The sequence below is a fragment of the Pan paniscus genome, chromosome 20 (genome assembly GCF_029289425.2).
Source record: "Pan paniscus chromosome 20, NHGRI_mPanPan1-v2.0_pri, whole genome shotgun sequence".
Classification (NCBI taxonomy): Eukaryota; Metazoa; Chordata; class Mammalia; order Primates; family Hominidae; genus Pan; species Pan paniscus.
The window spans coordinates 6,243,091-6,257,354 of NC_073269.2; the positions used below are offsets into that span (position 1 = coordinate 6,243,091).

The window sequence follows — 14,264 nt, forward strand, 5'->3', positions numbered from 1 at the left end:
GTGAGCCACCGCGCCCGGCCTAGTGGTAGGGTTTCAGGGCGCTCTGCTAACAGCCACAGGCTTCACATAAAGCACCCCGCCTGGGCCTGTTCCCTCCGTGAGGCTATTGGGGAGGGTGGGTCCCAGAGTCGCGCTCTTATCCTCCACGGACACACACACTGCCTGTTCTGAGCTCCGCTTCCGGCTGGGTGCTGGGGAGAGAATAGGCTCTGGTCTGGCGGGAGGTGCTCGCTGTCTGGCCAGGCAGATGTGTGTCCCGGGACCTTATTTCTGAGCCACCTGTGCTGTCGTGGCTGGGAGACGCCGAGTGCCGAGGGAGCGCGGGCCTGGCCGGGGTCTCGGCTACTTCTCTCGGTGGGGAAGCAGGGACAGTCACCCCAGCAGCCCAGAGTCGTTGTGAAGATCGACGTGGCCCATGGCCGGAGCCCGGAACCAGGAGGGAAGTGGGACCAGGGGCTTGTGCTGGCCCCTGGGCCGCTCTGATACCAGTTGGGCGCCCGCTGGATGGACTCCCAGTTAACAAGGCGGCCCTGCACTCCCACCTTGATCCTGACACCCGGACTCAGAGGTGGACAGGCAGGTGCCTGCCATAGGGGAGGAAAGAGGAGGCGCCTGCTCCCAGAGGCCCCACCTCAGGTCACGGCCACCACAGGCCAAGAGGACAGAATCACAGCCAAGCAGGGATGGTCTCCATCCTCTTCCAGAACCCCAGAGGGCCCTCAGGTCATGCAGAACAGAGCCAGCCGGGTGGGTCCCACCAGCCTGGCATTAATGGGACGACGGATGAATACAGCCACAGCGTCATAAGAGCTTGGTCAGCCGCCCACACACACATGCTGGGACCCCATGAATGCCAGTCGGGGCTGACAGGCCACTGGTCCCCTGGGGAGCAGCTTGAGGGTGCACAGCCCTGGGCACTGCCCCAGAGCTGACCCACTGGAAGGGCCTAGCCCACATCTCAGGCAAGCCTCTGCCACACCCACAGCCATGCTCCAGCCACTGGCCCTGGGCAGGGTCTGCCCTCCCCCCGGGCTCCGGGTACCAGAGTGGGCCTAGGCCACAGGGTCACCTGGCTGGTGTCTGTCCCGTCACCCAGGGCCCCGTGCTGGGGTGTACCAGGAGCAGGTGACACAGGGTGGACCAGAGACTCAGCCCCCAGGCGCCCTACCCAGGAGAACGCTGCTGCAGGGCTTGAACAAGTGTGTCCTGGAAAATCCACAAAATGGAGAACGGGAAGTTGGCCCTACTCCCAGGTGGCCTGGCCCCGGGCCATACCAAGTGGGAGGTGGGGAGAGCGCGCATCCTGGAATAGAGTGCTGGCCTCCCCTGTCGCCACCCCTGCGGGGTCCTCCCGGGTCCCAAGAGCAGGGGGTGGTGGGGAGAGGCCGAGGGTGGAAGTTGGCCTGACAGCCTGGAGCCTGAAGGCCCGGACTCAGTTTACCCCATGTGAGAGGGACAGGCAGAGGGAACACAGACGTGTACGCTGAAGGCGTCTGGGCGCCCTGCCGAAGCCTCGGTGCTGAGTTCGCAGCAGCTTGAGAATGGGGCTGCCTGAAACCAAGGCCAGCATCGCGCACCGTGAGTATCCACAGCCCGCAGGGAGGGAGGGGCGGCCCCAAATACTTCGATTTCCAAAATCCTCTTCACCACAGTGTCTTGTGGAACTAGTACCACATGGATCAGATGAAGTCGTCAACTATTTTAAGATGAGAATTTTATCTCAGTTTGATCTGTAAATCTAAGAATCTAAGCAATCTCAATGTTTTCAAAGAAGATCACGGTGGGAGAACCAGATAAACTTGCCTGCTGTTCAGGAGAAAAAAGAAACGTGCAAAATAATGCAAGGAGGCGGGGCCTCCGGACACGAGGTCAGGAAGACAATGGGGTTCTGGAAAACTGGGATAAGAGTCTAGGGACAGACCCAAATCTACTTGCCATAAAGACAGCACTTCAGTGGGGAAAAGAATGCTTTTTTGGGAAATAAAGTTGGGACAATTTGTGGAAAAAAAGTTTTGCTTCCTACCTTACTCCTTACCAGGAATACTTTCTAAAATTAGACATAAGCATTTAAATATATGGGGGAAAAAAAACCCCACTATATTTCTAGAAGAAAATCTCAAATGTTTTATGATCTTACAGCGGAGAAGATATTCCTGAGATGACACAAAAATGCAGGAGCCGTAAAGAGAAAAAAACTAATGACCACTAACAATTTTAGATGCTTGGCTTAAAGAAAAAAATACACACAAAGTCAAAGACTAATGACAGATAGAAAAAAGAAACACTTCCGGGTCAGCCGGGAAATGGTATTCAGCAATAAATGTGTCAGAGTCCAAAAAAAAAAAAAAAAAACACTTCTACTAGACAGAAAGCGAATTTCCTTAATCTGTAAAGTGCAGCTAGAAACCACCACCATCCACCCAACAGAAAAACGAGCCAAGAAGATAAAATACAAATGGCTTTTAAATAGTCAAACGTTTATAATAAACATATTTTCCAATCTCGAAACGACTGTCAGTGGTAACAATGATCAACGTAACATAGATGTAACAGTAACATTACGACGTTCGACGATACTTACAGGAAACACAACGCTACAGTGAAATACTATCTCACGCCTACCAGGTCTGCAAAATCCAGCTTGGGCAAGGGTGTCACCGGCCCCCTCTTATGCTGGTGGGGGAGGGCAATTTGGTACCACCCCTTTAGGGGCCCTCGCACTTCTGCACCAAGGAATTTAACCTAAGAAAATAGGCCGACTTGGGCAAAAAACGGTTTGTACAAGGAATACTCAAGCTAGCATTGTTCGTTATAAAAGACAGCAAAAACCCTAAATTTCTACAGGAAAGGGGATAAATTCTGGTGCTATAAAACTCCGTTTCCGGATGAATCCCACCTGTATCTGAATGCATGGGGCGCTCTCCGAGCTACGTTAAGTATAAGGGCCCCAATTAAAGTAACTGACCTTTTGCAGAAACGCACGTAGATGTTCCTGCATAGACTTTCTTGGTAGACACGTAAGAAACGGGTTTCCCTCTGCCCCAGGGGAGAACTGAGCCTTGGAGGTTAGGACTGGGAAAAACACATCAAGTCTTCACCAAATACCCTTTCAGGCTCCTTGAATTTTCTACTCTGTGCACCTGAACACACTTTTGTTCTCTTGCAAGCAGTTGCTTTGCACCGGAGGCAATGAAGACACGGCGGAGTCCCAGCTCGCAGGGAGCTCAGGTTCTGACGGCTTCAGAGGACAACACGCTCTGGACCAGCGCAGCGCCCAAGGGTCAGCGGCAGCAGCGAGCAGGGGGCACGGGATGCGGGGAGGCTCTTCGGGAGGCATGAAAGGCAGACGTGTTCCGAAACGTGAGCCGCGCTGGGGGGCACGACGCACGACCGGGGACAGAAGGAAGACACTGCGGTCGCAAAGCCCTGGCCGTGCAAAGGCCCCGTGGTCAGCCAGGAGCCCAGGCGTCCCCTGCTCTAGCGAGGTTTCCTTCCGAACGTCCCGTAGCACCGCTTACCACGGAACGGCGGGAGCTGCCTCGCAGCCCCGACCCCGCGGCGGCCCCCACGCGCCCACGAGGAACTCGAGGCCGAGGGAAGGAGTGAGAGCGGCCGGAAAGGGGCAGGGCCGAGCCGGACCGGTACCTGGCTGGGTCCCAGCGGCCGCCACTTACCACCGAGGCCGCCTCTTCGTCCACAGCCTGACGCCAGCCACCGCCGCCGCCGTCTCCACTTCCGCACGCACGCCACCACTTCCGCTTCCGTCCGTGCTGCGGCCCCATACGAGACGCAGCGCCTTCTCGCGCCCAGACTGAAGCACCGCCCCCCCCTTAAAGGGGCCGCGGACTAGAGCTAGCTGGATGCAGCTTGGGGTCCCGGCCTCGCCACCGCCTGGTCGCGCGACACAGGGTGAACCCTGCCCAACCCTAAGGTGGACAACAGGCCACCGGTTCCCGAGTCCTCCCGGTCCTAAGCCTTCTGCCCTAGAGATCGTAGGAACTCTTCTCGTGATCCCAGCTCCACTGTCGGCTCCCTCTTCCAGGGGAGACCCTCGGGGCCCAAGCACCTGCCACCGCCCTCTGCTGGACCCCAGCTTCGCCATCTACGAAGGAAGCGGCCTGCCCGAGCTCTGGGGTCCGTCAAGCGCGGCACCTCAGGACCCAGAGTGCGCTGTCCTGGCCCCTCTGCAGTAGGACTGACGGGAAGCTGTCGAGGGGGCAGTCCCGCGATGGCAGCAGGGCCCCCACGCCTGGCGTCCTCATCGCGCCCACCCAGCAGGGCTCACCAGCCTCCCTAGGAAGCAGGCAGGGGTCCTGGGCTCAAACGCTCCCCCACCCATCATCGCCCAGGCAACCAGCTCCCTAAGGGCTCCCCGGACTAGACAGAGACCCACCCCGCTTCCGCAGAGTAAAACCTGTAAGGGGGTCCGTGCCGATCTCTCCTAGGGACTCAGGGACGAAACCTGGGAACCCCGGCCCCCTTTCGAGCTCGCTGAGCGCTCGAGAGAGTGAGTAGAGCCATGAAAGGAAGGAGAGCAGCCCTAAAATTTTAAATCTTTAATTTCCGTTTTCACGTATTTTCTTCTTGCTTCCAAAAGGAAAGGAGTGCGTAGCTCTGTTGCCTGTACATCGTCCACAGCCCCTGGGTCGGGGCGGGGTCCCCTGGGCCGCCCGGGGGGTCCACATGCAGCCCCTGGGGGGCCGGCGCGGGGTGAGGTCCGGGGGCCGCCTTATTGCTGAGGTCCGGCCGGTTGGGGCCGCCGCTAGGCGCGCTGGCTGGGCAGCTCCTGGGAGATGAAGCGACGCAGGCGCTCCAGGTACTGGCTGTAGAGCTCGATGTCGTTGTGCCCGGCGCCCTCCACCCACAGCGGCTCCACCGCCTTGGGGCAGCGCTCGTAGAGCGCCAGCCCGTGCGAGAAGTCGATCACCTCGTCCTCCGTGCCGTGGATGATGAGCACGGGCGACGTGATCTTGGACACCTTCTCGATGCTGCGGGAGGGGCGTGGAGCGGGTGAGACTTCGCGCCCGGCCCGGGCCCCGCCCCGCCCCCGTCCCCGCCCGGGCCGCTCACTTAGGGAAGGCGTCGAAGCAGTAGGTCTTCTTGGTGTCGGGGAAGGCGACGCGCATGCCCGAGGTGAGCGGCGAGTGCAGCACCACCGCGGCACACTCGTAGCGCGAGGCCAGGTCCACGGTGGGCACCGTGCCGATGCTCTGCCCGTACAGGATGATGCTGTCCGGGCTGATGCCGTACCTGGCGGCGCCGGAGCAGGGTCAGCCGCGGCCTCCGACGCGCGCGCACCCTTCCCACCAGCGGGCGTCCCCGGGCCCAGCTCCGGATGCGACCCTCCAGTCTCCCCACTCAGCCAAGTCAGTGGGTCAGGCCCAGGCTCCACACCAGTCCCGAGGGCCACCCCCAGCCCCCAACACCGCGGCAGTGGGCGAAGCCAGCGGCCCCGCCCCGTTCCCTGCGCTGCCGTCACTGGCGTTTCCCAGCTAGGATCTGCAGGGATCCCGCCTACGGAGTGCCCCTGGGGCGGGGGTAGGGGAGGCCCTGGCGCCTCTCCTCCTCCTGGTCACCCCTAGGTGCACACTGGGAACTGTGTGGCCCCCACATGCTGAATGCTTCACGCCTTCCTGCCCGGGTTAGAAAGCCGTTCCTGGTGCACTGGCCAGGACAGCGGACACTCTTCCTCCCTGCAGCCCTTGCCCACCCCCTTGGCCATGAGGAATTCAGGCAGCTGTGTCCCCAAATGTCTCCACCCAATTTTGGACTCTCGGAGTCCCCACGCCCAATGAGATGCCAGTGCAACCCAGGTCAGCATCGAGGGTGGTGGCTGCGAAGGTGGCACCCCCTCCCACCAGCACCTTCCCTTGGGAGTGGACAAGTCCTCGGCCACCTCAGCACCACCAGCTCCCACCCAGGGCCACCCCCACCCCCAGGTCATTGGTGTGTGGCCCCTGACCCAGCTGATCCAGCACCAGTTACAAGGCCTCCTCGTGCCCAGTCCCAAGCAGGCGGGACCCACCTGCCACCCTGCCCATGCCGGGACCCCACAACTCTCCTCCCACACGCTCTAGGCTCTGATCCCAGGCAGATGCCCTCTTGCAAGGCAGGAGCATGGGCAGGTGTGCGTCCCCTCTGCCTGGCATTCGGACTCCACCAGCAGGGCTGTCCCCGTCCCTGGCCTGGAATCCCAGCCTCCTGGCAGCACTCCACAGCTCACCACTCACCCATGCCCCAAAGGATGCTGCCTGGCTTGTGCCTGTGGCCCCAGCTCTGCCTCAGCCTCCCTGGCCTGCTCCCTGGCAGCCATGGTCAGTAGTGTGCTGAGCCAGCCCAGCCCTGCCACCTGCTACAGGCAGGAGCCCCCAGCTGCCACCTGGACGTCACCACTCAAACGAACAGGACACATCCCCAGTGGAGGCCCTGGGCACGCTCTGGCCTCCCCCTCACAGCTCTGGGCCTAGGTTCCTGCAGGACAAAGTGGCAGCAGGACAGATGGCCTGAGACAGAGCTCAGAGCTGGCCATGGCGGGTGTGACTCTGCCAGTGGCCCAGGCAGTAGAGACAGGAGGGGCCAAGGAAGTCGCATGAAGTGGTGATTGGTGTCAGCGTCCCACACTGCTGGGAGGCCCCCAGAGCCAGGGTGGTGCCAGGGGACCAGCTCCCAGGCCCACTGCAGGGACTGCCTGCATATCACCAAGGCAACGACGACCCCACCTCCCTAGGGCCTCTGACTTCTCAGAGCTGTGCCTGGTCCCTGCGGGAGCAGGTCAGACCAGTGGGCTGGGCAGGGCCAGGACGAGACAGCCCCAGTGGATGTCGAGCAGGAAAAGCCACCAGAGGCCCACCCGGGTCTCCTCGTCCAAAGCAGCACTGGCCCGGGCGGTGCTCAAACACCGGTGAAGGGCCCAGGCAAGCGCAGGGCTGGGGACGTGGATGACTAGGAGGGCTGGATCTGGAATCGAGGCTGGCCCAGACCTCGGATGTGTGCTGCAGGTCTGCACCTTACCCTGTAGGCCCTGCCCCAGGATGGCCAAGCTCCGCAGCCACAGGGCCTCATGGGCCAGGCCTCCGGACCTGGATGCAGCAGCCTCGCCTCACTTGGCCCCAAGTGCTGCCTCGGCCGATGGGCTCCCAGCCACACGTGCACAGACCCCCAGACCACCACCCACTCCCTCCCGCCAGGTGGCATCCACGCCCCTGTGACAAGCTCAGCCCCTTCCCATCCTCAGGCCAGGGGTTCCCAGGGAGCCTGGCTCCACAGGCCAGGGTGTGGGAGGACCGCCTGGCCACACCTCAGCCATGTGGAGGTGGCACCTGCACACCCAAGCTCGCCTGTCCGGCTCTCTGGCCCTGTGCATCCACTGTGGCTCCCCTCCTGCAGGGCCGCCCACCTTCCTCCCAGGGAAGCCCGCCCCCCGGCCCCCCGCCTGGTCCCCTGTTGGGTGTGCCCAGGCTGAGCTGCCCCCAGGGTCGCCCTCACCTGGTGCGCAGGGCCTGCCAGGCGGCGTCGATATCGGCATAGAGGTTCCTCTCGGAAGGCCTGCCCGAGCTGGCACCGTAGCCGGAGTAGTCGTAGGAGAAGATGTTGCAGTGGAGGCGGGAGCCCAGGCCAATGTAGAAGCTGCTCATCTGGCCCAGGTCCACGGCATTGCCGTGCGAGAAGAGGACCGTGTACCTGGGACAGGCCGAGAAGGGCCGTTCACATCCTCGCCCCCAGCGCCCAGCTGCAGGGCAGGAGGATGCGTAGTGAGAGCCCACCCCGGTGGCCAGCCATGCCCAGTGCCTCATTTACTCCCCTCCCAAGGGGGCCAGAAGCCAGTGAATGGAGAGGGGAGGCTACGACAGCACGGCTCCATCTCCGAGGGTTCCCCATGGGGAGAGGACAGGACAGCTGGCAGGGGGACAGGCAGCCTGGGCTGCAGAGGCCAGCCAGGGAGCCTCAGGATTCCCATCTGTGAAGCGGGACACTGGGACCATCGGTCACATCCTCTCTCAGGGCAGACTCGCAGTGTGTGCTCAGATACTGCAGGCTTCGCTGCCCTTCCTCCTGGAAGAACCTGGACCCCCGGGGATGGAGCGCACAGGCCCACCTTTCAGGACCTTCCCAGGGGAGCCCACGCTGCTGCTGGCAGGGCTATCTGCCCTCCCCTCACAGAATGGTGCCCTCACTGTTGGGGGACAACTGGACCCCACCCCTGCCCCCAACAAGCAAATGCGGCCAATCTCTGCTCACACTCACGCAGCCCCTCCTGGCCCACCACCCTGCCCAAGCCCCAAGGCTGTGCTGCAAGGCCTGTCTGCTTCCCAGCACGGGAGCTGCCCCAGGTGGTGCCAGGAGCAGGTGGCCAGGCTGGCCCTGCCATGGACTGCTTCCTCCAGTTCCCCCAGGCCCCCACCTAGCCCAGCCAGAAGGTAAAGGCTCGCCCTCTGGACTCAGATCTGGTCAGAAACCCACCTGGCGAGAAGGTGGATGTACCCGCAGGCCAGGGTGGCCCCTGTGCCCCAGCTCTCGCCCAGCAGGCAACCACCAGGCGCGCTGGGTTGTTGGAGTCGCCCAGCCTGCCCACCCATGCCAGCTGGGGATGGCCTCCCTGAGCCTGGTGTCCTTGTCTGGGAGAGAAAATTGCCAGAGGGACGAGGCCGGCCTGACGGGGGATACCACCCTTGCTGGCTGGATGGCCCTTCACAGCAGGCTCGGTCCCTCGGGGGCACCACCAACCACACCAAGCACCCCAGGCAGAAACGGGAGCCCCAAGAACAGGGTGACCCAGCCCAGGCGGGGCCACAGCTGCTCACCTGGCACCAGGCACGCAGCGAACATACATGCAGGAGACGCGGTTGCCGCGGGCGCTCTTGGTGGGGAAGACCTCGATGGTGTCCAGCTCGCGCTGGCTGTACTGGAAGTCGGCACGCTCCGTCAGGTGCAGCTTCCAGCGCCCGGGTGCGCCCGAGGAGGCCCGCAGGGTCCCCAAGGGGGCGGCCCCGGCCCCACCAGGCCCCGGCTCGGGCTCAGGCACCAGGGAGTAGGTGGCCTCCGGCGGCAGGAAGGCGAGCTTGGCAGCGATGCGGCCGGGGCAGGGCGGGCAGCAGAAGAGGCAGCAGAGCTCACTCAGCGACAGCCCGTTCATGGCGGGCGCCGCCCGGGCCGGGCCTCCACCGGGGCCCCCGCCAACAACGCCACCCGGCCTGGCCCGGCAGGGGAGGGGTGGGGGTGCTCCGAGTCGCGGGCAGGGGGGAGAGTGCCCCCCCAGCTACCGCCCCAGACAGCAGCCCCGTTAGGAGGCCAGGGCCCAGCCCCATCGCGGTCCAAGCTGAGCCCCAGGGAGCCTCGCAACCACAGGTCTCCATGTCGTGCCGTGGGAAGCCCTGCGGGGGAACAGTGACATGTGGGGTCCTTTGGGGGTGCCACAGTCCAGCTGGGCACCCCCGGGAGGCGGGGCATCCACCCGTGCCAGGGGGCGGCATGGGCCCGGGGCCTGTCAGTCCCCATCCCCTCGGCCCTCCCCACGGCCTGTCAGGCACAGCACCCTACAGTTCAGGGGACCCCGATTCAGCCCCCTCTCCACAGGATGAAGGAACTCCCACCTTCCCTGAGCTGGCGATCACCACCTCTTGCCATGTGAGTACAGCCATGGCATGCGGGGCATGCAGGGGATATGACCCCAGCCCCGCCCACGCCCCCGAAACGCCCAGCTCCAGCACCAGGGAAACCCCATGCGCCAGGACTCGGTCCGCACTGCTGCCCACTCCCTCCCCCGGCCCATCTCTACCACCCTATGGGTGACGGGCCGCTGAGGCAAGGACAGAGCTCGGACTGAAGGGACCCACGAGGGACCCGAACAGGCCCCGCTACGTGAGCGTGCACAGGCGCCGGGCCCCACCGGCCTGCGATGTCTGGAGACAGAGGAAATGTAACAAACAAAGGCTCTAGAAACAAAGGCAGGATACATCCCAGGCTCCTAGGGCCCCCAGAGCAGCAACAATGGCTCTTCTCTGTGCTGGGGCCAGGCCTGCTGAGGGGCAGGGGAGGTGGGCTGGCGTCAGGGGATCCTTCTCCACCCCTGACTTAGGGTTCCGTGACTGTGGGCGAGTCCCTTGCCCTCCTAAGGCCTCAGCGTTCTCATCTATAAGCGCAGACACCACACACCCCACAGGAAGTCAAGTGAGGGGGAGGGGAATAAGGTGCCTGATTCAGAGTGGAAACTCGGACCTTCTTCCTTGCTGCAGAACGTCATGAAACACATTAAGTCCACAACAGCTAAGTTGCTAAAGCAACCACAATAGTGTAAGGACCTGCCAACAGACAGACGTGAAGAAAACACAAAGGTCTGAGACCTCTATCTACAGACCACGCTTCTCCTTCAGACTGGAGTGAGGAGAGAGACACACTCACAACTCAATTTCAGCAGAACACCCTGAAATGCTCGGCTTTTGGGTCACAGCATGAGAAAACCGTGGGGCCAGGAAGATGAGGCTCAAAGGCAGATGTGGACACAGATGGACATGCAGGCAGCTGCGGGCGCCACAGACACGGCTCGTGGGGACACCCTCACCACCAAGGAGCAGCCTCAGGCCCAGAAACACACCTGCTCCCTCAGGACCTGATGTGAGACCCACGTTCCTGTGAGCCGGACTCATGGGCACACGAGGAGGAGAGGAGAGAGCTCTGAAAGCCAGGGTGGGGCAAGGATGGCATCCCAGTGCCCCCAGACTCCCAGGCAGGAGGCACATCGCACATGCAAGCACTTTTCAGCCGGGAGGTGGACTGTCAGGCTGGTTCTGCTTCTCAGATGGAGGCGAGTCTCCCTCCTGGGGACACCTGTCAATGTCTGGACACAGTTTTGGGTGTCGCCACTGGGGACTGGGTGGAGGCTGCTTAGCACCCTGCAGTGCCCAGGACAGACCCACCCCAAAGAATGATCAGGCCCAACATCCACAGCGTCGAGGTTGATGTCAGCTTTTCAACATATTCTCAAAGAGGTCCAGGCCCTACCGGTGCTGCCCCGCTGGTGCTGGGGACTTGGAGGGCCCTGCAGTTTAGGTGGCATCATGCAGCTGGGTCCTGAGAGCCCAGTGGACAGTAGCAGGCCCCTGGAGACCCCGGAGACGAAGGGGCACACCAAGGTGGCCAGGGCCCCACTATCCACGCCAGAAACAAAGATGTTATCCTTGACACCTCCTTCCACCCACTGGATCTGAGCCGGTCCATCACCAGCCCAGTGGCTCTGCCTGTCTCCCATCAGCCACCGCCCGGTCCCTGCCTCCATCACCTTTCACCAGAGCCACAGCAACAGCCTCCCTCCTTGCTGATCACCTGCTCCAGGACATTCTCCCCCAGCAGCCAAACAATCTTTCACGACACAAATGCAATGGAGCCGCTTCCCTCTTGGGGTGTCCTGGGGGCCTCCCATTATTCCCTGGATAGAGATCAAAGCCCTCCCCACAGCCTGCCAGGTCCGCATTCCGGCTCAGGCCGACCTCTCCAGACTCACTCATCTCACACCCTGCCACCCCTGGCTCCCTCAAGACAAGCCAAATTGCCCCTTCCTGCCTCTGCTCCTCTGCCGGGAACTCCCTTCCCCAACCTCACTAGACAGCCTTGCCCATCCCAACCACCCTTTGCACCTCACTGCCAACGCTGAGTCCTCGAAGCTGGGACAGGACCCCTTACACGCTCTTTCCACAGCTTGTATTTTTCACATGTTTGGCCAGATCTCCCCCCACCTCCAAACCAGAAACTCTGTGAGAGCAGGACCATGACCTGCCACTCACTAAAGGAATGGGCAGGTGGTAGGCAGCACAGAATTAAGGAGGAAGCACAGGAGGAAAAGAATCCCCAAGGTCCGCCAGCTTTGACAGGGAAGGGAAAGTCTAGTCTGCTCTCCTCTCCAGCCACAGGTACCTGGAACCTCCCTAGTGTCACTAATGGGCGTGGACTGGGGAGTGCACACCCAGACGCCTCACTCACTGGGCACACACCCTTGACACCCTGAATCCTACCAATTCCGTTCCCACGCACTTAACTGGGCACCCCTCTGCAAGCTAGAGGTGTTCTGAGGACCAGCAAGCAACCGAGCAGCCAAAATACTGGAAGATGACCTACATATGGGAGACGGTGACTGCACCTCACTCAACCAGTCAGGGTGGGAAACCCGCCTGGGGGGAGGCGCGGCCATATCAGAGGGCAGACAAACGGGCCAGGTGACAGGGGGATGGGACAGAGGGACAAGCAGGAGCAAAACCCCAAAGGTGACAGAGCAGGCTCCTGGCTAGAGCAGACCCTGGGAGGAAGAAGTGAGCAGAAGGGTCCTAAGAGAGAGCCTGGGACGAATGAGGTCGCGCCCCCGAGAGTTTGCACTTCATCCTGGGAGAAATGGCGGGGCCACGAAGAAGTCCCGAGCAAGCGATGGACAACATAGGAGAAGGGCTGCATCCCGGAGAACGGACGCGAGCGGAGGCCGGGAAGCCCGCCCAGGAGTCAGGGTGGCAGGAAGAAGCCTGACAAGGGAAACAGCGACTGGGAGCTGGTTGGGAAGCAGGGCTCGGGAGGGCCCCTGGGAGCTGCCTTGGGGGGCGAGAGGCCGAAGCGTTTGTCGGGCTGGGGGCAGTTTCGGGGCAAAAGAGCGGAATCCGCGGCTCGGACGGGTGCTCCCCGAAGGCAAGGGCCGCGTCCGCAGGAGGGTGGGAGCGCAACCCACGCCGGAGGGCTGAATGGATGGGGACAGGGCTTTCCCAATCACAGACGCTCACCCGCGGTCCGCGCCCCTGCTCTGGGCTCCTCGGGCAGGACCCGCGGAAGCCCTGGGACTGCAGGCGTCTCGGGGACGTCCAACCGGGCTGTCAGGCCCTCGAGGCCCGGCCCGGGACCCCGCGCGGCCGCGCCCGCCCCCGCCCCTGCCCGGCACTCACCACCCCGGCCGGCGCCCCCGGGCCCCAGGGCCGCGCTCCATGGCTCCCGGCCGCCCGCCCGTGCGTCCGTCGGTCCCTCCGCACCCCTGCCCGGCCTCCTGCACCGCCACCGCCGCAGCTCCCCCCACGGACGGAAGTGAGCCTCGTTCTCACCACCGCCCCGGAAGTGACGCGAGGAGCGCGCGGGGCGGGGGTCTGCGGGCACAGAGCGACGGCGCGACTGGCGTCCTGGGGGCGGGGCCTGGTTTCGGGGGGCGGGGCTGATATGTCGAGGGGCGTGGCCTGCTGCTCTGTGGGCGGGGCCAAACTCAGGTTTCATTCACTTGGGGACCCGGAATAGGTTGAGGCCGGTAAAGTTCTCGCCTGGAAAACAAAATTTACAGGGACGCCAAAAAAAACTCAGACATCAACATTTAGAAATGTTTTAAAATATTTTTCTTTATGAGATGGAGTCGCGCTCTGTCACCCAGGCTGGAGTACAATGGCGCGATCTCAGCTCACTGCAACTTCTGCCTCCTGGGATCAAGCGATTCTCCTGCCTCAGCCTCCCGAGTAGCTGGGATTACTGGCGCCCACCACCATGCCCAGCTAATTTTTGTGTTTTCAGTAGAGACGGGGTTTCCCCATGTTGGCCAGTGGGGCCTCGAACTCCTGACCCCAGAATCCTCCTGCCTCAGCCTCCCAAAGTGTTGGGATTACAGGCATGAGCCACCGCACCCAGCCTCTTTTTTTTAACATGGAGTCTACTCTGTCACCCAGGCTGGTGCCATCCTAGCTCACTGCAGCCTTGACCTCCCAGGATCAAGTGAACCTCCTACTTCAGCCTCCTGAGTAGCTAGGACTATAGGCAGAAGCCACCATGCCCAGCTTATTTAAAGTCTTTATATATTGCTCATCAGAAATTCTTTTGCATTCGTTTTTAAAATATTACATTAGGCCAGGCACGGTGGCTCACGCCTGTAATCCCAGCACTTTGGGAGACTGAAACAGGTAGATCACCTGAAGTCAGGAGTTTGAGACCAAGCCCGACCAACGTGGTGAAACCCTGTCTCTACTAAAAATACAAATATTAGCCGGGCATGGTGGCACACGCCTGTAGTCCTAGCTACTCCTGAGGCTGAGGCAGGAGAATCGCTTGAACCCGGGAGGCGAAGGTTGCAGTGAGCCAAGATCGGGCCACTGCACTCCAACCCAGGTGACAGAGCAAGAAGACTGTCTCAGATAAATAAATAAATAAATAAAACTATGATCACTCCACTGCATTCCAGCCTGGGCGAGAGAGCAAGATCCTGTCTCTTAAAAAAACTTCATTATGGGCTGGGCGCGGTGGCTCACGCCTATAATCCCAGC

General features: G+C 61.8%; 1 protein-coding gene across 1 annotated transcript; it reads right to left on the bottom strand.

The window, feature by feature from the left end:
• Positions 1–4,541: 4,541 nt before the first annotated feature.
• ABHD17A (abhydrolase domain containing 17A, depalmitoylase) lies at positions 4,542–13,071 on the bottom strand. The gene is made up of 5 exons (XM_034945901.2): positions 12,915–13,071; positions 8,802–9,371; positions 7,486–7,680; positions 5,071–5,250; positions 4,542–4,988 (listed from the first exon to the last, which is right to left on the bottom strand). Exons 2-5 carry the CDS (start codon positions 9,131–9,133, stop codon positions 4,763–4,765), a joined length of 933 nt encoding a protein of 310 aa, XP_034801792.1. The 5' UTR covers positions 9,134–9,371; positions 12,915–13,071; the 3' UTR covers positions 4,542–4,762.
• Positions 13,072–14,264: the final 1,193 nt, after the last annotated feature.

What these genes read in the sequence shown, in the direction of transcription:
- ABHD17A (XM_034945901.2), bottom strand. Translation starts at nt 9,133, where the DNA reads ATGAACGGGCTGTCGCTGAGTGAGCTCTGCTGCCTCTTCTGCTGCCCG. An exon ending in TGGCAGGCCCTGCGCACCAG is followed by an intron (nt 5,251 to 7,485) that starts GTGAGGGCGACC and finishes CGGCGCCGCCAG; the next exon opens with GTACGGCATCAGCCCGGACA. An exon ending in TGCTTCGACGCCTTCCCTAA is followed by an intron (nt 4,989 to 5,070) that starts GTGAGCGGCCCG and finishes CCCCTCCCGCAG; the next exon opens with CATCGAGAAGGTGTCCAAGA.